Here is a 22,964-nt window from a genome sequence, read left to right as displayed (position 1 = left end):
CTGTTCAATCAAGCGCGATTCCAATTGATATCTATGATTTGGGCGTCAATATCGTGGTGTTCAGCTGATCCTTCCGTTCACATCACTGGCCGGATTACTGCCATTGTATATCTCGATATCCTCAATGATCTAGAACCAGCATAAGTATCCAAAAGGTTCAATCTTGTCTTGAGGACCGTCAGAATATAATCAAACATCTTCCCTGGCCAGCATAATCAGACCTCAACAAAACTGAAGCATTATGGAAAGTTTTAGAGCAAAGAATGAAGTGTATAATTTCATCTTCTACACTATTGATGCAATTGACGGATGTTTTGGTATAAAAAGGAGACAACATTCCGTTCAAATATATTCAAACGTTCTATTTGTAGGAATGTTCGTCTCGTCGGTCAGAATGTGTGGCTGTCGATGCGGTCGTTTATCGGAACACTCACTACTATTTGTGGAAGGAATTTTCACGAGAACAAAAAGCTCTGGTTGAAGAAATACTTGTTTATTTCGATTTAAATTGATACATGTGGTCGACGGGAGAATTGACGGTAGCGCTGTGGAAGTGGTACAGCTACAAGGGGGTAGAGAAAAGAAAGGAGGCCGAGACGTCGTCGTGATGGTCTTTTATAGCCGGAAACCGCGTGGTACCAATTAAGCGGCGTAGCTTGAACTTACTATAGGTCAATGCGTGGTGGCCTAAAGGGTCGTAGGGGTCGCTACATACCACTCAAAGAACACCTTAGTAGTAAATAAGTAATGTTTATATGTCAGGTGTTCATATTATTTTATCCATCTTCTGTGTATCAAAAGATTCTTAACAAGCCTCTGGACCGTGTTTTTTTAAGTACAACAAGGACTAAATGTAAAGGGCTCCAGTTTTAAGTGCTTTTAACATAAAAAATGAGGTAAAATAGAAAACAGGGCCTAAAGGATCGTTAATTTTTCTCGGATCTGTTATGACTCGGACATTTTCAATCAGTTGTTTAATTGTTTAACATGGGAATAGTAAATCTCCGTCCCGACAATGAATTAAATGCCGCCCAGTAAATTCGACTGGATTTAACGCGACAACGCAATGATTGTCAAACAAAGAACGGTTTTTATTCAAACGGAGTTATTTTAGAATTTGCTTTATTAGCGTTTCGCTTGTTCTTGTCAAGGCAAAGTTGATTACGCAGCCGAATAATGGCGTCATTGGCAGATAACAAACAAATTATTTCGACGGAATGCTGTGTCTCTCGTACGAAGGAGACATGGAAGAATTCTTGGTCGTTTAATATGACAAGGCAGCAAAAAGTGTTCCGAGATTCTTTGATAATAAGTTATGTACCTTCAATATTTTTCATCAATATTTATAACTGATGGTGTCACTGTGCATTAAGTAATAAGTATATAGATTAATACTAAATTTGAAAGGATTGGGCTCTTGGGCTATTTAGATTGAATTACAATACATTATATGAACATTAGCACCTTAAAATACTACACAGTAGACTATAAACAGTAAAATATACAATACATTTTTCAATTACCTAATAATAAATGTATGTTACAAGTGTTGAAGTAGGTCAATAGTCTTTAGATAGTCAATCAGCAGATTCAGTTGCTCAAGTTGGACCAATTGTTCCACTGTTGTCGGCATCTCAAGTTGTCTCCTCAAATCATCATATTTTTGGCAGTCCAGTAGGATGTGTCTGACGCTAAGTTTAATCTGGCACAAATCGCATAAGGGCGAGCTCTGTCCCTTCAACAAATATTCATGTGTCAGTTTACAGTACCCCATTCGCAGTCGTGCAAGGACGCTTGACTTGCGTGTACTCATGTTATTATGGTCTATAGATTGATAAAAGATCCTCTTGACGTCCCATATTTTTTTTTTTACAAGGTCCCATTCTAATTGGGTCAATTGCCTATTTAGTCCCTTCATATATACTTTGGCATTTTTTGCTAAACAGTTCGTTTAACTTGATCGACTCCTCTTCCCTGCTTGCCAGATGGTCGGCTCTTTCATTTCCAGATATTCCTTTATGGGAGGGGTTGATGTTATTCTTACACCCCTAAATTGTAACTTTGTCTGTATCTCTCTGATGTATGTGACCAGAGGGTGGACTGACCTTGCCGATCTTAAACTCTCTAGGGAACTCATTGAATCCGTTACTACTAGTATGGATTCACTAATCTGTGATTCTTCCAAGGCAGATAAGGCCATATATATAGCCAGCAGCTCAACGGTGAAATTGCTAGTCAATGATGGAAGCCAAAAGTGTCTCTCGAGTAGACTAGACGTGTAAGCAGCACCCACAAAGTGCTCACGTTTTAAACCATCCGTGTAGATGATAAAATGATTTGAATAGTTGTCTTCGATTATCTGTCTAAAGAAGCTTTTTATTGTAGAAGAACTATTTGTTTCCTTATTCAGAACCTTCATAGAGAGATCTATGTGTATTCTTGGGAACTGCCATGGTGGTATATTAGTGATTCTACATTTTGCATCTGGGATCACAATCACTAATCCTTTACATATCCTCTGAAAGATTAATGAGGGGCTTAAGTGCCTCTTCCTGATACTGGTCCAGTTACTCTCCATCACTAATGTTGCTATTCGCGAAGAGTTCCTCCATCTACAAAAGTGAACACTCACGGTCTTCTCTGCTGAGAACTTCAACCCATTCCGTCCGGCCCACGCAGGCAGTTCATCAGGGCAATTCTGTAATAGGGATTGACTGTAGTTATGGTTAGTATGTTTGTGGTAGATAACCACATTATCTGCATAGATTCGGGCGTTGATACAAGTCGGAATTACTTTGTTAATGGAGTTCATAGCAATTATGAATATTAATGGGCTAATACAGAAGCCCTGAGGTACACCGTTGGTTGTTTGGTGGTATGTTGTAGATATTACTCCATTAACCCTGACCCGGAAGCTTCTGTTAGTCAAGAAGGATGCAATGAAATCGAACATTATGCCCCCTATTTCCCAATTAGATAGTTGTTTCAGGATGCTATCGATATTGATGCCTCACAAAGGTCCTTCTAAAACCCGATCTAGTGTAGAGTATCCTCTAATGAAGCCTTTCTGACGATTATTTAGTAGTCTCTGCTTTTCAATCACATATATCAACCTATGACAGACCATGCGCTCAAGTACTTTACATAGGTGACTGGTTAACGCGATAGGCCTGTGTAAATGCCGTGGTTTACCTGGCTTATATATAGGGACTAATAGCGACTGCTTCCACGCAAAGGCAAATATCCCCTCATCCAAACTTCATTGTAGATATTAAGCAAAATTTGAAGGGATTATTTTCGTATTAAAAATAACTGAGGGTTCTTCATACTATATGACATACTTTTATAAATGTTCTAAGTCTCATCCCCTTTCAATATTTTTCCTTAATATTTATAACTGATGTTGTCACTGTGCATTAAGTTGCATCAGGTACATTTGTAACCAACTTCAAAAATGCCTGAATTTGTACCGAGTAAATCGCACTTTAGGGTAAATAATATGGCTTAGTGAATGGAGGTAAAACGAAATGAAACAGTGGTGGTACATTATATCACCGTCATTTATTGACGATATAAAATATTAAGGAAATACAAATAAATGAAGGGTATCGGCGCTGGGTTTACCTATTGACGAGACTTGAGCAGTCGATGGTGGCACGTCTAAACTGAACTCTGGACAGTGACTGAATGATCGAAAGTACCGTTCAATAACATCCCAGATAAACGTCTCGGGGTTGCCAGATAAACGTTATCATTTCGTAATTGGTACTGTTAACTCCCTGCCCGTGCTCAACATCTGGGATTATATTTCTGGGTATTTTGTGGACCGTTATTCCACGATGTAAAATTCGACATACCTCAAGGTCGCTATAATACTTACGCTAGGTTTTACCTTCTACTTCTATTCGAAGAAAAAGATGGCTTAAGGACATCGAATGCTCTGTGAAGCTTGTAACAACGATGCTTCATCGATTTCAATATGTGAATACTGGTTTCACCATTTTAGAAGTGTTGATTTCGACATCAAAGACAATGAGCGTTATAGAAAACTAAAGAAACTTGAAGACGAAGATTTGAAGCCAATCTGAGTAGCGATTCACTTCTTATAAACATAGCAAAAAAATGTGTCAATTAGTGGATAACTCCAAAACATACATCGTTCTTTCGATTTTTCCCAATAAAGCTTCAAATTTAAAATAATCCTTCAATGATTTGATTGATAAGCCTAACATGAACGCCTCATATTTATTGTTGTCTCATTATATCCTCGTTCTTGTTCAACAATCCCGAAATTAGGAACAATGAATGGCAGAATTTCCCATTCAAGCTGCAATAATATATCCTTCAGAACTCATACAAAACTATGTCATTAACTCATGTTTAATTGACATCGATAGGCAAATTCATGGTTTTGTACATTTTCTATCGCGTGTAAATATCTGAAAGCAGTTGATTCAATAACTACTAAACTACTGAAACTTCTTTTAGAGTACTATACAATCAAATTATTCGAATGTAATAGACCAGATTGTTGTATACTTTAATAATTCTAATTCTATTTGCTAATAGAGATTGCTGATCAAAATACATACAATCCGTTATTTTTAAGGTAATATCAAGGAAACTTTTGATTTCAGAGATACCTACAGTCTTGGAAACCTGGAAGGATTTAACAATCAACTCGGCGACATCAACAAAAAGTTCACCTATTTTGTGCCACGTGACAAGGCTTGGAGTGATGCCAGAGTCGTGATGCCATCAGCTATCAAAGTATTGTTCATGAGAGATTATGCTTATCATGTAAGTAAAATCTCACTCATTAACAGGTCACTGTAGCTATAGCTCCAAAATGCTTCCTTCTGGAATAACTTTAACATTTTTTCCTATTTTCTCTTCTAAATATAATTCCAACAACGGCCCCAATACTCAATCAAAATGTATAAAATATTTCAGGCGACAAATACCCTCCAAAGACACCTGGTTGTTTCCGACGAACCATACACCATGGAAAGGATCAAACAGTTATCTATGGTCAACGAAAGCATGCCTAATTATGGAACCGGCAACCATTTTGTTCGTCCACCACCAAATGTCGAACTGCCAACCCTGAGAGGTTCCTTGAAGCTCTACGTTGAAGAGCGACAAGACAACAGTGAGTTTTATACCCAATCATATATTAATATCTTTTAAAAACAGCAGTGGGGATGGGAGGAATGTTATACCAATTTAAATTGTGATAAACAAAAATAAAATATAGATATCACACATACATATATCAAAATACAAAAAAAATTATAAAGTAGAAAAATCGTGTTTAAAGCATGGAAATTGTCATAACCATCAACCATTTTTAATATTTTCGATATTAGGGATGCTGTAAGTCAAACAAAAATAGCTCCAAAGTTAGCTCGAAATATATTAGTTATCGAAAACTAAGAGAATTATTAAAAATGCAGATAAGCAAACTTCAAACAAGTCACGTCAGAAGAAAAGAAGGTCAGTAAAATCTGGTTTACATTATATACTATTGATATTGATACAAGTTTACATAAATGTTTAAACAACTGAAGAAATCAACTTTAATTCTCCTGACAATCACACCTTTTTCAACTACTTTGATACTGTAGGTGTTGTTCCTGATATTGTTTCATTTTGTAATAAACAATTGGAATTTTTATGCAGTTGTGTAATTATATCATGTCTTGGTACCATTCAGCAGTAGCACTAATCGCAACACCTTGGTAATTTTCAAAAAAATTGGGACCAATGATGTTTCCAGCATGAATACCACACCATACTGTTATTTTTAGTAGATGCAATGATGTTTCAATAATTAATTGAGAATTCTGTGTTCCTCAAAAACGACAGTTCTGTTTATTGGCAGCCTTAGGATTGCATTACTGTACTCAACTCGTTAATCAAGATCCCTCGGTAGCAATTTTTGAACTAATTGAATTTTGTACGGGAACATTTTCAAATCAGTTTTCAAAATTCGCATTAAACTGCGTGCAGAAATGATGTTTCTGGAGACTCTGCAAAACTATCGCGCATCAGAGTAACATTTTCAGCGTTACGAGACGTCCGTTATCTTCTAGAACGAGGACTGTCTGCTATCGCACTGTGATGTCGAAAATTCGCATGTAAACGATAAATTGTGATCTGATTTATCCATAAAAAAATTTCGACATCTACACAACACAATGGTTAAAGCGAAACTGAACTAGACGTCACATAACCAAGATGGCGCGCAATCATTATGTTAGCGGGACTTTTGTCCCACCTGTTATTACATTGTTTAAAAATAGATCCAAGAATGCACAATATATTGATTTAGTCTTGAACATTGTAGAATAATGAATTAACAACTTATTCGCAAAATTTCAACCCCAAAATATACATACAACCAATCTCCAAAAGTAGGGACAAAATACTTGATTGATTAAAACAAGAACAACAGCTAAATAACGATTTTTATAATTATATTTAGACAAATTTCAAGAGTTCCTCTGATGACTAGATCTACTCTTTTTACTCGTAGCTTAACCAGAGACATGATTAATTGATTTGAATTGTTAAAAGAAGAACAAGAGCAAGTCTAAAAATCTTTACATTGTTATTGAACGCAGCTAACCTATATATAATAGATGACATCAAAAATCCCATTCAGACGAATGGCTGACATTTCCTCCCTTTCTCCTGTGGCCACCATGAGCAGTATCGGGAACATCAAGACTTCATATTACAAACAAATGTTTCCGATACACAATAATATATCATAATATGCCGAAGATGTCTTACATCATCTTTGCTTCATCTATTTGGTTTTGTTCATTTCCATCCATGTTATGTTTTCGTTAAACGTTGTTCTTTTTTTATTTCATCATACAGAAACCCCCACATCAGACTCAGACAACACAAGTAAGTCGACGCTAATTGTGCTCCAGTACTATTCGAGTGTGCCTGTTTTAAGAGTGGTATCAAGTATTTTAGTACCTGTCTAACATGACGTAGTATTAATAATATTGAATCTAATATAGTCAATAATAAACGTTGAATAAAAAATTGATATCACAATTGGGAGTAATTAATTTGCACATATGGCGATTTATGCGTGAAACACCCCGTATCACTTTGTCGGTATATTTTGGTTCACCTTGATAACATCACTAATAATAAATCTGTTAATACTCATTATCATGTATATTTATTTCCAGTAAAAGACGTCTGTAATGCTTAGAATCATTTCGATGAATGCAATAACGTTGGAAACTATCGACAGAAAACAATCGAACAGTCGATAGTCAAAAACTAGCGACTGAAAATAGTAATTAAAATTAATATATTAAAAAAATATATTAATTAAAGTAACTAAAAATTTCGAAATAAAAATAGATTTGTAATAGTGCGGTTCATTAAAAGCTTCATAGATAATTCACGCCGCTAAAAGCAAGGCAAAACGACCGTTTATTCGAACCCCTTTCATTTATTTTACTTTTCATCAAAACAGGATATTCGATAAATAAACAAAAGCTTTATAAATACATGGCTAAACTGTTCGGTCTCAATAAATATACATGATATTGGGCATCGACCTGCTCTTAGTTCACAAATTACTTTTTCGCTTTTTTTCCCCACACACACATTCACACACACGCCGCCACATTTTATTTACACGTTTAAGCTTTCGAACGAAGCTTCGTTTTATACATGTATCTATTGTCGGCTACAAAAAGCAAATCCATCGTTTAATAAACCATGTTATTTTAGGTTTAAATCGCAATTTTGGGTCAGGTATGTATAGCTATTTAGTTGCACAATTTAAATATGTAGAATAAAATTTATATTTTAAAGTCGTATGGCGTGAAATGGTTTTAAAAACGTTTATTAATGTATCGTGCTCTTTTATTATATTTATGCTCTAGTTAGAGAGATTCCTCATCATCTATCAAGAGTCGACACTCGAGGAAAGTGTCTATAGCCCGTTCAATAAAACAGTGTACTCACATCATCGAAATTTATGACGTCAAAATTACTATTTTCAGTCAAATGCACGATTCGACTGGTTTGTTCAATTCGTGATGTCAGACGAAGATGAACGAACCCTTTCCTGTCTAAATTTTAAGAGAGGAAAGGACGGAGAATAAGCGAGACGAAAATGTCCATATTCCATCACTATTGCCTTTAAAAAAGAAAACGAAAAAAATTATTACTGAATACTATTATCATGCAATTGATAATATAATTTTAAACGAAGTAGAATTACTTTTATATTTGAAGGTTCTGTGGATCTGTAAAAAAGAATGGAATTTTTCTATGGAATGGAATAATGCCCCATAAATGTTTTATCGTATTTTAATATGTTAAAAGATGTACAATAACCATAAATACTATATAAAAAATTAAACATATACCTAATCATGCATCACGTTAGACAAAAAGCAAAACACATTAGAACCAAAATAAAACAACTATACTGGTTAGTCGGAAGATACTCTCAACTTGATCTAAAATCAAAGAGGTTGATCTATAATACAATTATAAAGCCAATTTGGACCTATGGGGTGCAAATATGGGGTTGCACTAAAAATGCAAATCAGTTAGTCATACAGCGCTGTCAAAACAAGATTCTTCGATTGATTACCAATGCCTATCGCTATGTAACCAATGAAGAACTGCACGATGACCTGGAAATCAAATGGATTTGCGAAGTTGTGCAGGATTTCGCTTTGAAACACGAAAGAAGATTACTAAATTATTCTAACGTGGAAGCAATACAACTGCTGGACAGCGCACAGGATGTCAGGAGATTGAAACGAACAAAACCATACGAACTTGTGTGAACATTTAGTGTGTATTATTATTGTAAACTATAGCTATAAGTTAATAATTAATAAATAATTATAATTTTATAATTGAGGAATACATACTGATGTATTTTCTCGTACTCGTCTTGTTTGTTAATTAATCCAAGCACATAGGAAAAGTAGTAATAAATTAATTGTAATAATAATAACTAAGATTGTACTAAGCGTATCTAATAAAGATGTTATAAAAAAAAATATACCTAATCATGGAAAAAAAACTAATTCATGGCATAATTAAAAATTATTGCACTATTAACTATTATTATTAACTAATTATTAATTATTAATAAATATTAATAACTATTAGAGCTCTTTTAAATTAAGTAAATGCTTCATTTATTATTGAACGGAAATATTTTTTAACAAAAATAGAGAGAATAATGGAAATATTACCTTTTATTGCGATAAAAACTGTCAAAACTATTTTACTATTTATCATTGACAATTTTAATCTTTTTACCCTATTACATTAACAATCTTGAAAAATATCGTTCCAAACTGCTGCTATATGTTCTGAACGCTCACCACTACTTTTTCCAAACTTTTTTATAACCTTTCAATTCAACTTCAAAAAAATGTTATGCCATTTTAAACTACCCAACAGTTACAAAATAATTCTTCAATATTATAAAAATTATTCCTGAGGCATATAAACCAAACAGACAAATGGTGTACTCTCTTTTTGATACAAAACTCGTCATGCTTGTAAAATGTTGTGTTATCTTGATGGAAAATATATAGATATATTTTCCTTTATAAACCAACTTTTTTATATATGAAAATCACCTAAATCATATTCAACATTTTTTTGGATTCCAAAATTCTGATGTTAATATATAATTGTCCAACTTTTGGTGGCCTTTGGTGCCGAAATACTAGATTCACATCAAAGATCAATCATTGTTGATGTACCTATAATTAATTAAAAAGCAACACCATCTGCTGTTGAAAACTTTTCTGTAACTGTTAAACATTTTGTTCTAGTTAATTACATTTAAAGGCATCATCAGACGTTAAATACAAGACTTGAGTAAAAACTTAAGTAATAAAATAAGTAATTTAAACTTAAAATCATTATCTTGTAGAATAACACTCGGCTATATATTGCAAAAGTTGTAAAAAGTGCATTATTACAATTCTAATGTAAAGTTCATACCAAGATTATATACCAGGATTGGTCCCTTCTGATCATAACTGTTCGAAATACTAAACAAATGTGAAAGTTGGTATATTAAAGATTAGATATAGTAGTACTGAACATGTTTATTCAATCTCTTTTCTATAAGTTTTCTCCATATAATATATACCTATTTGAGTGAAAAACTAGCAAAAATAACCGAATAGTTCCGTATAATAGAAACAAAAATTAAAAAGCCTAAAAAATTAAATACCGCCCTTACAATGCAATTTTGAAAAAAAAAACTATTGTATTTATTTAGTAAAACCAAATGCACCAGAAACATTAATAAACGTTACGTTAAAATGGTAATTTAAATTGTGCGAAAATAGTACAGCTAAACCAGTGTAGAGAATATGATTTGGCTAAATTCGAAGTAATGTAAATAACATTGCCAACACTAAAGCTTTAAACTCCCTCTCTATTGTAAATAAATGTGTTTATATTTACCGTAAATGCATATTTGACGATTAATAAAACAATATAAATGCGATCGTTGGTGCTTGCATGACAATTCCCTAAAATATTAACTGAATATAATCGAAACCGTAAATTTATTTTTAGTAAAAAGCACATGTTTTAGTTATTTTTGCGATTTTTAGTTAGCATATTAGTTTGCAACGTCAAAATGTCGCATCACAACGTCATTTAATCCAAACGTCTATGTTTTAGGTTATGTCATTCACTGGAACGAAATGAAAATTCCAGTATTCCGCCCTAACGTTGAATGTATAAACGGAATTATTCACGTTATCGATGTACCCTTCCTGAAGAAAGACGACATAAGAGTAAGCACCGCCAGTAACAAGAAACCATCAATCTTCGGTTCGATTTTAGCTATGATCTTAGTCATAACGTACGCTATCCAATAAACACGTACCAGTTAACTAGGATATTCAAATTACGTTCACAACTAATCTTTTTAATTGATTTTCTTCCTTTTTAAATCGATTTAGTCTGAATATCATATTTAAACAACATTATCTGTATGGAAAACAGACTTATTATTTCTTTATTTACTTTTAATGGAGTCCTATGAACGAAAACTATTCCTAAGGTTGTAAAAGGAATTGTTACCAAGACAAACATCAAATAATATGCAATTTACCATTATAAAATACCAATTAGTTAGGCTATTTGTACATAATAATGAACAAGGGCTAGATTGTGCAAAAAAATCATGTAAAACTAAGTTGCACCTAACTATAAGTTGGTAATTAGCACACCAAAAAAACTGGGTATATTTTAAGTTCAATATCCTGTATTAACTTCTTAACTTTCATATATTTCTAAATGTATCTAGAGTTGTCATATGAACGCATTCAAACTGTCAAAAATAATTGTCCCCGACGACAATACGACCAATCAACACACTAATAATATATTATAACCTAAATTGTTATATGTAATATGTATAGTTATCAAAAAACTCAACTAAAACATTATTGCGTATTAACAAAATAAGTCTATATAAAATTTGAAATATATACTTCAATATTTATTGAAAAAATAATGTTATCAGAAAAATGATAGATAAATACAAAGCTAATCATATGCAACCCTATATACCCCATAGTTTCAAACCACTCTATTTTATTACAACAGCATTAAAAATATTTGACAATGAATATCTATAACTAATAATATATTAACGTTGTTTCCCTTATATCATGGTATTTTGTAGCTTCGGCATTTGGCGATTGAAATAAATAATAGACATATGCGATACTTGCATAAATATAATTAATTGCCTATAAAACGTTACAAACTGTTATTAATATCACAAAATTTGTTTGGAAATCGAAATTATAACCCAAAAAACCTGTATTATGTATTTTATCTATCTTGTTAGTGAGCTGTTAATGGTTTGAAATGTTTATTGGTACTGAAAAGAAAAATTAGTAACAATATATCATGCCTTTATATAATTAAAAAATACAGATGACTGAATCTAACGTTTTAATTTAAACTATAATATTGTTAAGATCTATGTAAATTCTTTATGAGGAATTATCGTATTATTTATAATTACGATGCTTTATTGATATTAAAATAAACCTATAACATTCCAAAAAAATTATTAAATAATATATTTTTCGTAGAATACCACTTATATAAATTATAAATATGATGATTAGTTAAGATTGATTTTAATTATCGTGGACATTTTCATATAACTTAGCTTGAAGCGCGGGTTGACTAACGTAACGAATTTCCCGGAATGACATTGACATTGACGTTGTCAATTATCTACTACTATTAATTATTTTACGTTAATCAACTCGACTCAATATAGTTTGGACCGACTTGACTGTATTTCCAGACATTTTTATGACGGAAATCATATAAAACAATTTAAAATTTATTAGTAATTCATGTCCAAATTAGTTCTAGCGTGTGTGATTTGCAAGGGTTATTTTCGCTTAATTATTATGTATATAAAGTGTGAATGTGTAAAGAAATCAGTGTTTATATCTTAAAATTGACCTAAGTATTTTAAAGAGTTTAGAGTAATTTTAAGAAAACGGCTTTTTCTCTATACATATATAATATTAAGAGCACTGGATAAGACCCTACGGAATAAGTACCTACACATGGCGTTAAATGAATTTAAAAACATAACCTAATAAATAAATACCGCTGTAGATATTTATTCCCATCTTTCAAACCAAAGATATACAACTAGTAGATAGAAAATCATAAATGTTTGCAAGAGTTATTGATGTTAAATGTAATAGACCTAAATCTAATAGCCAATACTCTTTTCGATCACTAAATACTTGTACATACAGGTTGACACTTGCAAATCTAACAACCTTGATTAACTTGAAGATACAATGTTGCCGTTCATAACAGATATTCCCTAAATGTGAAAATATAGATTGTCATAAAATATATTACCTGAAATTTGTAATTTAAAAGAAACTGGATTTCAACAATGTCAACCTATGGTACAGACCTATCTAAACAATATCAAATAAGATTAATCCCTATCTTTATAACTGTGCAGGTACGCCATCAAAGATGTATATATATGAGATATTTCTTTCAACATTTAGAAAATTAAAATCAAAATATAAATAAATCTCCTATGTGTAAACAACAATAATTATATAACGATTAGATAAAATATACATGTGTTAAGCTTCAAACGTATTTAGGAACTATTTGTATTAATAGTTATCTACATATGTGTCTATAAGATGTGTTATGCACTGCCAATGTTATAAAATGAAGGGTATATATATATTAATATAATGGTAATGTCTCCTCTGTACGTATGTTTTTTCCTACAATATGTACACCGTTACTGTAAATACATAGTATAAATAAAACATTCAGTGCTCTCCGTACGATTATCTGATATTTTTATTCACATATCCTACAAAATCCTCATAATCCCAAGAAACATTAGAATGACAAATAAACCTGCGATATTTGCTCTAACTGAGATTAGACATCCTGTCAACAATATAACCTAAATATATTTTATTTTTATTTTTAATTCTAATATTTAACAATTTTCTATCCTAAAAATAACGTTTTAAATAAAGCAGTAATGAAAAAATTTAATTACATGATAATATTGATCATCGAACACTTCACGTATCTTTAAAATATATTTATTTGGACTTCACAAAATTACTACTCTGGCAAATTCGAATTTTATGTCTGATTTTTTCATTTAAAGGACTTACCCCAAACAAAATAAATATTCTCTCAGCTAATAATCTCTACAAAATAAATTTACTGCAAATAAACACAACTTAAGAGATGTGGATTAATTTTTTCACTTCAAAATAAATAATATTAATATAAGCAAGACATCAAGTCGTATTTAAAGACCTTATTCGAACTTTAACCAGGGCGGCAATGAACGAAATAATTGTGTTAACTCATACTAAGGCCATAATTTTATGGAGCACATTAGGAAATAAAACGTTTGATAACAGAAAATGTTTTATTCAACCAAAAATAAGAGTGCGAATCAGATTAATCAATACTACCAAGAGAATGATAATCTTTCAAACTCAAAACATTAAAAACAGGAATTGTACTGTAATGATCTGTAGTCATTTGTGTACAAATATAACTCTTTATGTTTTAAACTTGCTACTCATACTTGACTAAGTTGTATGTACCTGTTAACTTGAGATTTAGATAACAAAGACACTGGAGAGATCAACAATGGATATAGTGGCCATGTCATACGACTTATTTAAGAATGAATAGCATGCTTTAAACTATTTGCGTTAATAATAATATTTACAGTATTCATGCTCAAAATATATTTATGAACTAAAAAAATAAATAAATAAAACCCATCAAACAAAATACTGTTTACGAAACGAATTAGTAGGTTAATCAACATTGCCATGAAACAAATAATCTATACCTCTATAGTTATTTGTGTTAAAATAGTATCTAGTATCAGTTATATTGACTATCTTATACTGTATAAACACTAAATGACATAAAACTCATTGTTACAGTTAAATAGTTTGTTTTGTATTCATAGGTACACAAAATGACAATAAAAAACAAAACGATAAAATGTTCAGATAAAACGAAATGGAAAACAGTGAGCTAAATGTAAAAACGTGTAATTCTACTACGAATGAGGCGACAACTGTTTGAATCAATGAAAAAAACGTTTATTAATAACATACAGGATATATCAACATGAGTTTTTATATACCAATAAGAAAAATTGGTCTAGTAAAATAGGTAAAATCAACTAGCCCTAATTTTTATTATTACTCCCCCCAATAAAAATGAAATTTTGTTCACAGAGAATCACAGAGAATATCTCACGAGTGCTATCTTAAGCTCGGATATCTTAATTTCTACACAGCCAAATGTAAAACACGATACAAAAGAAAACACTAACTGTGTTAACGATGAAATTGTAGCCAGTCATAATGAATTTATTCAATACTGATATAAAAATTTATTCGTCACTGTCCAAAATATAATACTCTGTAATAAATAATAAAAAATAATTTATTAAGGTACAGTATCACTAAAATTCCAACAAATGTTTATTATTCCCTCCACATCCTAACGACGGAACTTTATCTTTCTTCGTTTCGTTGTCCTCCCCTATATCTACCGGAAGAAAAAAAGAAATAAAAAATCACGTTAGCCTCGTCACAATTTCCAGAAAACAACTGCAATACCTGGAGGCAAGTGGAGTAGCTCTATAACAAACTTTTTCCTCCTCAGTTTGAACACATGCTCCATGGAACCGGGATGCCTTGAAGCTAGCGAGTTTATTGCCGCTAGTTTTGTTAAATAAAAAAATCCATGGTAATCTTGCAGGCTCTGATTCATTTCTAGTTCAGTACCCGTAAAAGATTGAAGTCGCATTGATATGTCACTTGAATGAATACACCTTTCTAATGAATCCTGAGGGAATGCAATGGCGATTAGTTTGTTTTCTTTGGTAATATGATTTATGGTCAGCTTACTTCATCATATAGATATGATGGGACAGTAATTACAGCTACAGCATGAGCAGATCTAACTAACGCCCTCAGGCAGAATATAAACATATTTAAATCTTGGCTACTACTATCCATCGAATGTATTGATTTCCTATGAGGCAGCCACATGGGAGATCCTAAAATAAATCAATAAATATTTAATCTCAAGCACATATCTGTGTTAAAAATTGAACTTAAAAGATCAATGGTACCGTAAAATATTTGGACTGGAAAAAAGCAGTTATTTGTTTAGTAGAATTGTTCTACATACATTTAGTTACACTACTAGTAAAATACTGATTTATTGCATTAAAACTCAAAGATAAAATAGAAATTGTGCAAAAAAGCAACAAAGAAAGATTATAATAATGCACACTGATAAAAAGTTAATAAATACCAATAACAAAAACAAAACGAAAATATCAACCAAATTTAAAATATCATAAACACAATGTATTTTAAAATTACTCTCATTGAAAAAGCTATTCAGCTATTTTACTTGACTTATCAACATAATAAGAGCAGAATTGCATAAATAATATATAATTAATAAACATTATTATAATATGGTTATAATAATACATACAGTTGTAGAAAATATATTCGGACTCCCAATAAACTCTGAATAAATTAAGCTTTAATTGATTTCTTCTAATAATAGAAACCACAAGTATTAACAAGCACACACATGCTGATAAAGTATTCTTAGAAACAAATGATGACATCAATAAACCTACCTAATGAATGAATGGCTATTCGAAGTATTGTCTTTTTTTCAGGATTGTCCTTCAAAAATAATTTTTCCTCCTTAATCTTATCTTTAATTGATTTTAAAAGATCACTATATGCAGGATTTATAAATGAATGAACACCTGAAATGTTAAGATCTATAAAAACAAATTTTATCAAGCTAATTAGGGCTTCAATTACCATATTAATTTGCTTTAAAAGGTTATTTAACGTTAATGGTATCACTAGATCACATATTAAGAGATAATTTACCTGACTGTATAGTTTGACCATTCCAATATAAAATATCAGAATTTTCTATATCACTTAGTGAAATACTTTTTGATAAATCATAATGATGACCTATATGTTTGACACTAGGGTCTTTCAAGGTTGAAGATATATTTTGATACCGAAATGCTATTTTCATTTGATTACTATCATCTTGCCCTTTTGAAGGGACTTCTGGTTCAGGATCACTTTCAATCACAGCAGGTAATTCCTTAATCTAAAAAATATAGTACAATTGATAAAACTTTACAAAGTATTTCAATAGGCAAACATTAGCAAAAATGATGATTATTATAACTATATATGTTGTAAGATATATTTATACAAAAATATTGCTTATCTTGCACAATATACTCAAAATAAATTTATCATGTGAGTCATGTTTAGCTAAGTAATTTTTTAAATATGTTAGGAATCTATATAACTACATACATTTCTACTAAAATAACCGCCACTCTAAAACTGTGACCACCACCATTAGTCAATTGAATAAAAAGTAAAAAACTTACAATATTAGCAGGATTGACATCTTGACTAGCTATAAGTACGGAATGCTTTGTAGATAGTCCTTCTGCCAAAAAATACTTAAGAATAACTTTTGAATAAATTCCTCGGAAGTCTTCTTCTACAATTAATTTAATCACATTAACTTATTAATTCAATAGACTTCTAGAAACTCTTTACCTATTAATGTTACCGTTCCTACAGGAAAACCGCCTCCTAAAAGTTAATTAATATTTTTTTAAAACTTTTTTTAGATCTATTATACTATAAAGAACAAAGAAAAAAATCTAACCTAAAAACTGACCTAAAACTACATCCAATGAGGCTATTCCAGACGATACTAATAAATGACCATTTTGGGTACTTATGATAGTCCCTGGAATACTTTCAGATTTTCCCTTTTCCATTAAATATCCACTTTACAATTTTTTAACGAAAAATCACTGGTCACTGATCTTTCTCAACGAATTTTATTCTTTCCTGCTTTCTCTTTCAACAACCGATTAATCAATTATACGGTTCTACCAATATAAAGTGAGAATGACAACTGTATTACCAACTATGTATTTTCTAAAACAATTATCATGTTATCTGTTAAGATTGGGTTAGAATTTGACAACTATTTATTTATAATTGCAGATAAAAATATAAATCAATACAAAAAACAGATATTGTTTTTTCTTATATGTAATTATATCAAAGTATAGGCAACAGTAAATACATACGACTCGTGTTTAAGAATTTGAAAACAAGTTTGCTACATTTATATTTATAACTAAAAAAAAATTCAACAATTTATAATAGTGTCATGTCCAATATTTGGTGCTTATATTTATAACAGTTATATTTTTTGCATTAGATTGTGTATATTTTAAATTCATAATATTAGGTTATATCTAAGTACAATATTTTTACAATTATTTATTACAATGGAGGGTGAAAGTAAATACTTTAATTGTACATAGGAAAATATGTTCATGCTTCTGTTTTGTAGAGATACGAGAGTACTTCCAAAATATTATAAATAATAAGAGTGATGTATCAGCTGGTGTTGCTGCAATAAGAACCCTTATGGAAGTTATCAAACAATCACAGTGTAAGTTATTTGCATCATGTATATCATAGTAAAATATTGGGATAAAAATTGTAGCTGAAACTGTACAAGAACTAGAAGCAATTTTAAAAGATGCCATCTCAATCATCAAAAACTGTAATGTACCTGTCGCTGCCATAACTTCAGGGTGTGAGTTATTTTTAAGATTTATTACATTAGTTGGCATGGATACTGCAGGAGTAAGTTAATAAAAGCATGTATGAAGATGAAGTACACTTTGTTTTTATATAGAGTTTTAGTGAATGTAAAAAACTCATGTTAGCCAGAGCAAATATGTTTGACAAAAAATTGGATGAAGCTAGAGGAAAAATTGCCAAATCTGCTTCAAAATTTATAACAGATGGTGCAGTAAGTTCACATTTATGTCTATAACAGTACTAATTAACAATAGTGTTTTAAATTATAGAAAGTTTTAACTCATTCACGATCTAGAGTTGTATTACAAACCTTGTATCAAGCTTACAATCACAACAAGAGATTTGAGGTTTTTGTTACTATATCTGCTCCAGATAACTCTGGGTAAGACCTTTAGGACTATGTAATTGGAAAGAAAATATTTTCTGGTATTTTAGCCAACAAATGTGTAAAGAATTGCAAGCTATTGGGATTCCTTGCACTCTTATTCTGGATTCAGCTATTTGTTATGTCATGGAGCAAATAAACTTTATAATGGTTGGTGCTGAAGGTGTATTAGAAAGTGGCGGAATTGTTAACAAGGTAGTTCATGAATTTCTATAGAAACAAATATTTTAATTAAGACTAAAAACAATATTGTAGATTGGAACTTATACAATGGGCGTATGTGCAAAAGAAGTTAAAAAACCCTTTTATGTATTAACAGAAAGTTTTAAGTTTTCACGATTATTTCCTTTAAACCAACAGGATTTGCCAGCTGAATTTAAAGTAAGGTTTCATATGTATTTTATTAGTTTATTTATAGATTCTTTTCAGTATACATCCAAGGTAAGGGAATCAGGAGATCTTAAAAATGCACATCCTTTGGTTGATTATACACCTCCCTCATACATTACTTTATTATTTACTGACATTGGTATCTTAACTCCGTCCGCTGTTAGTGATGAACTCATTAAATTGTATTTGTAATTTATCAAATTTTTTATCTAATTAAATATATAAAAATAGCTTACTAGTATGATTTCATTAGAAGAAAATATATCTAAATTATTATGTACAATTAATAAACACTAGACCTACTAGGCCACACATTTACATTACACCATCTTATTATTCGGAGATTTAATTAAAATTCCTCGAAGTGTCAAAACAAATTGTTTTGAAAATTTGTAATTGTATTTGAAACATACATTATATATATATGTCTATACATTTTACTTTGATTTTATTTTTTTGTGAAAATATAGTCTAGTACTGTATTGTTTACAGGAAACTGTAATGGTAAATATGACACGTCATGAATCTATTAGTGTCTACAACAAGACCATAGAAAAAATAGAAATTTCACGGTATAGGCGACCTTGGGGAAATGTTTTGTTTAGTTCAATCAACTGTAGCGCTGCGATCGCAAATTGTGATTGGCAGTTTAAATTCCAGGTGCCGCCACTAACATGAAATGTGATTGGTCTATCAAATTGTGTGAAATCAGCATTTTCGATGGGCGTCCATTTTTATGTTTGTTGTTTGTAGGTTATGGTTTTTGTTTAGATCACGAAATTTTCGTTTTACGTTGTGCATATTTTCTGTTTTACATTAATTATTATGGGGTAATAATATAAAAATTGATGACAATACGTCAGTGTAGTAAAAGATGTAGTGTACCGGGGTAAAATTCTACTACGGAAATTAGACATCGTTTCCCAAAGAATGATCTCGCTCCTTTCCAAAAATGGGTTGATCAAGTAAATAGTAGTAAGTTACCTGGATAAACCACAATGCAAATATATCAACGTCATGGTGTTTATTATGAACATATTAGTGAAAAATTTAGAATTATCCTTCCTTCACGAACAGGTATTTGGGTAAATGCATATCCATCATTGGTTTTATCAGGTACATATAAAATTATCTATCTACTACATGTCTGTTTATATATTGTTTGTTTACAGAAATTCAAAAACTTATGAAGATGTTAGTAGTAATAAAATTCAATTAATCTACCAAGTTGTGCGTATGTTGTCAGTGTGATGTCTCTACATAAAGAAGTCTTACAAGAAGGTAATAATTAATATAACTGGATAATTAGTAGTAATAAATACTACTTTTAATTGTAAAATACCCCTAAAATATTTGCAATACTTTAACTTTTTAGAACAATCAGTGTTCAATCATTTTATAGTAGAGGAATTATATATTTAAATTTGATTGCCTTGTTAAGAAAATATTTGTTATGGTGCCATCAATTAAAAATTTAATTGCTACTTTTAGGGGATTTATTAACTTAAAGAAATCTATTTTGTCTAAATTTACAAATAACTACATTTGTTTAACAAATCTTAACCAAAATTGCTTAAAGATTTTTGTTGGATCTATTAGAGGTCATAGAGGTAGAAACAGCATCCTTCCCCTAGTATGTTCGAGAAATTTTTAAAAGGGCTCATCATTTCAATTTTTTCACATCATTCTCCCGGAGAAAATTGTGAAGAAGATGAACATGTTAGATAACTTATATTCCTTTTTAACAGGAGATCTAGTACCACTTGAGGTTGTTAAATCACCAGTTGAGTCTATATTTTCAGTTCCAGAGAATTTTGCTCTGAGGAAAACAAAAGTCTAATATTGTATTTTAGTCTTATTTCAGGCTATTTAACAAAACTTCTGAAAAAGAGACAACATGCAGCATTTGTCTATATTCTATATTAAGTAGTTCCACAGATTAAATACTCTAAAAATCTAAATATTTTTAAAAAACACATACATTTTTAGTGTTTCGACTGTCCAATCCATAATGATTTTCAAGACAAAATTTTAAGTTATTCTGAGGTTTGTATTTTTGGTTTAATGAAGTTAATATCAACAGGAAAGGATTTAAAGTTTACCTTCAATATATCAAGATAAGTTAGAACTCTAATAGATCCCATAAAATTGATGGCACTAAACATATATGGGAAGGCCTTATAGAAGAATTATAGATATTTTAATATTGCCTAGAATAGAGTTCATAATTGTTTTTTTTTGCTTTTTGTTTATATATATTTATATTATTTACACTTATGTATACTTGTATAGGATTTTATTTTAATAAATTAATTTTAAAATTTAAATTTGATTTTTATTTAAATACTATTGGCCAATAAATGTGACGTCACAAAATAATCAGGGGAAATGGCAGACCAATCAAAGCAAAGTATTTTCCTTACAGGTTTCTACATAACTATTTTAAACTAACCAATCAAATTCGCGTTGTCAGCGCCGCCAATGATTGGACTAAGCGAAACTTTGCCCCACTACTTACCATTGTAGTTGCACACCCCTGAACAAGACTATAATACGTTGACTCTATAGTGTCTATTTAAGGTTAATGAAATTTTTAATATAGGTATGAACTCATATTATTTTTTTTAATAACAAATAAACACGGCAACCCTTTTTAAATCTTGGATAAATAATAAAACAATGTAGTCCAAATATATCTTTATTAAAATAAAATAATTAATAATCACAGTAGAAACAACTCAATATACACATACTTTACATCAAACATATAAAAAATTGAATATAGATACATTTGTAACGATAACAGTACACTTGAGATACACTGGTGAGGTTCCTTGAATCAGTTGTGTTAAAAAATAAGAACTGCTCCGTTTTGTCACCTAAACAATCGAAATAAAAGAGAAACGAAATAGTACCGGCACAGTACCAAATGGCAATCGGTTTCATTTAACACGTCTAATCAAAAAAAAAACTTAACGTTTTAATTCTTACGTTACTATATGGACAAAGAAATCACAGATTAAATGACAAAGTTCCTCGTGAATCAGCAGAACGTTGCTCTGTAGGCGTTACAGAGCGTTTCCACAACGGTGTAGACTTGTTCGAAGTTTGGCCTGTTCTCTGGTTTGTATTCCCAACATCTTAGCATTAGTCTGTACATCTCGTCAGGTGTATTTTCTGGTGCTGGCATTCGGTAACCTTGAGTTAATAAAAAATTATGAATTAGTGCATACATTAATTTTATAACTATATATTAAGACTTCTTGTCACTCAATGAAAACATGATTAAAATCGATCCAGTATTTTTGGTTCATTCATTACTGCCCTTGGCCTGCACGCATTAAATTTGGAGTAAAACAATTCCTCTTCCCCTATACTTACTATGAAGATTTCCTGCTATCTTTGGAATATCTAAATTCATACTATTTTTATTACATTACACATTTTTAAACGCAAATTTTAAATTTGTAATATCTCCGAAAATACTTGTTTAATTTACATGCTGTAAGGAACCATATTGATCTATATTAATTGCGCACTGTATTTAAGGTACTTAATTCGATAAGGATTAATGCCGTATTGCTTAAAATAGCTTCGTAAATAAGCCATTTTCTCACGTAAAAAGTAAACAAGAAAAATGGTTAATGTGGGTTATCCCTAAAAGATAAATATATACCATCGCGAACTTTTTTGTAGACCTTTTTATGGTGTACAATACTGTAGTACATTAATTTGATCTAACTCGTAGGGTTAGGCAGCGTTTTTGCTAATTGCTAAATAAGCCTAAAAAAATAGGTTAATTTACGACATCACGTTAGAAACCTCTAAAATTAGCAATGTTGCCTTAGTATATTATGCATGTATTAAACATATAAACCTTCCTCTTG

General features: G+C 30.9%; 4 protein-coding genes across 10 annotated transcripts in view; 2 read left to right on the top strand and 2 right to left on the bottom strand.

Moving 5' to 3' along the window:
• Positions 1 to 13,400, top strand: part of Fas1 (fasciclin 1 Fas1 domain-containing) — a 559,086-nt gene extending 545,686 nt beyond the window's left edge. For 2 of the 4 annotated variants that reach the window (XM_076396808.1, XM_076396811.1), the window contains 4 exons: positions 4,638 to 4,800; positions 4,954 to 5,152; positions 6,889 to 6,918; positions 10,714 to 13,400. In XM_076396808.1, the coding sequence (XP_076252923.1) occupies positions 4,638 to 4,800; positions 4,954 to 5,152; positions 6,889 to 6,918; positions 10,714 to 10,913 (592 nt within the window). In that variant the 3' untranslated portion in view covers positions 10,914 to 13,400. The remainder of the gene's footprint in view (positions 1 to 4,637; positions 4,801 to 4,953; positions 5,153 to 6,888; positions 6,919 to 10,713) is intronic. The other 2 variants (XM_076396810.1, XM_076396812.1) reach the window with 1 other exon arrangement.
• A 588-nt stretch (positions 13,401 to 13,988) lies between these two features.
• Positions 13,989 to 17,589, bottom strand: Elp4 (Elongator complex protein 4). Of its 3 annotated transcripts, none has more exons than XM_076396813.1 (8): positions 17,344 to 17,588; positions 17,232 to 17,267; positions 17,057 to 17,172; positions 16,530 to 16,764; positions 16,265 to 16,399; positions 15,513 to 15,664; positions 15,222 to 15,450; positions 13,989 to 15,150 (listed from the first exon to the last, which is right to left on the bottom strand). In XM_076396813.1, the coding sequence occupies exons 1-8, from the start codon at positions 17,456 to 17,458 to the stop codon at positions 15,065 to 15,067; spliced, it is 1,104 nt and encodes a 367-aa protein (XP_076252928.1). In that variant the 5' UTR covers positions 17,459 to 17,588; the 3' UTR covers positions 13,989 to 15,064. The 3 variants fall into 3 exon arrangements, with proteins under 3 accessions (XP_076252928.1, XP_076252929.1, XP_076252930.1); XM_076396814.1 differs by having other exon boundaries at positions 17,356 to 17,588; XM_076396815.1 differs by lacking the exon at positions 17,232 to 17,267 and having other exon boundaries at positions 17,057 to 17,196; positions 17,344 to 17,589.
• Positions 17,590 to 17,850: 261 nt separating this feature from the next.
• eIF2Balpha (eukaryotic translation initiation factor 2B subunit alpha) lies at positions 17,851 to 19,308 on the top strand. The gene is made up of 8 exons (XM_076396816.1): positions 17,851 to 17,993; positions 18,046 to 18,147; positions 18,202 to 18,344; positions 18,397 to 18,513; positions 18,572 to 18,684; positions 18,738 to 18,882; positions 18,943 to 19,068; positions 19,117 to 19,308. Exons 1-8 carry the CDS (start codon positions 17,981 to 17,983, stop codon positions 19,267 to 19,269), a joined length of 912 nt encoding a protein of 303 aa, XP_076252931.1. The 5' UTR covers positions 17,851 to 17,980; the 3' UTR covers positions 19,270 to 19,308.
• Positions 19,309 to 21,759: 2,451 nt separating this feature from the next.
• FER (tyrosine-protein kinase Fer) overlaps positions 21,760 to 22,964 on the bottom strand; it is a 117,375-nt gene continuing 116,170 nt past the window's right edge. For both annotated transcript variants that reach the window (XM_076396806.1, XM_076396807.1), the window contains one exon: positions 21,760 to 22,275. In XM_076396806.1, the coding sequence (XP_076252921.1) occupies positions 22,121 to 22,275 (155 nt within the window). In that variant the 3' untranslated portion in view covers positions 21,760 to 22,120. The remainder of the gene's footprint in view (positions 22,276 to 22,964) is intronic.

This window comes from Rhynchophorus ferrugineus, unplaced genomic scaffold, assembly GCF_030347505.1.
Source record: "Rhynchophorus ferrugineus isolate W39M unplaced genomic scaffold, kcgeb_rfMv2 rfM2, whole genome shotgun sequence".
Lineage (NCBI taxonomy): Eukaryota > Metazoa > Arthropoda > Insecta > Coleoptera > Curculionidae > Rhynchophorus > Rhynchophorus ferrugineus.
This window is presented reverse-complemented; position numbering and strand designations above follow the sequence as displayed.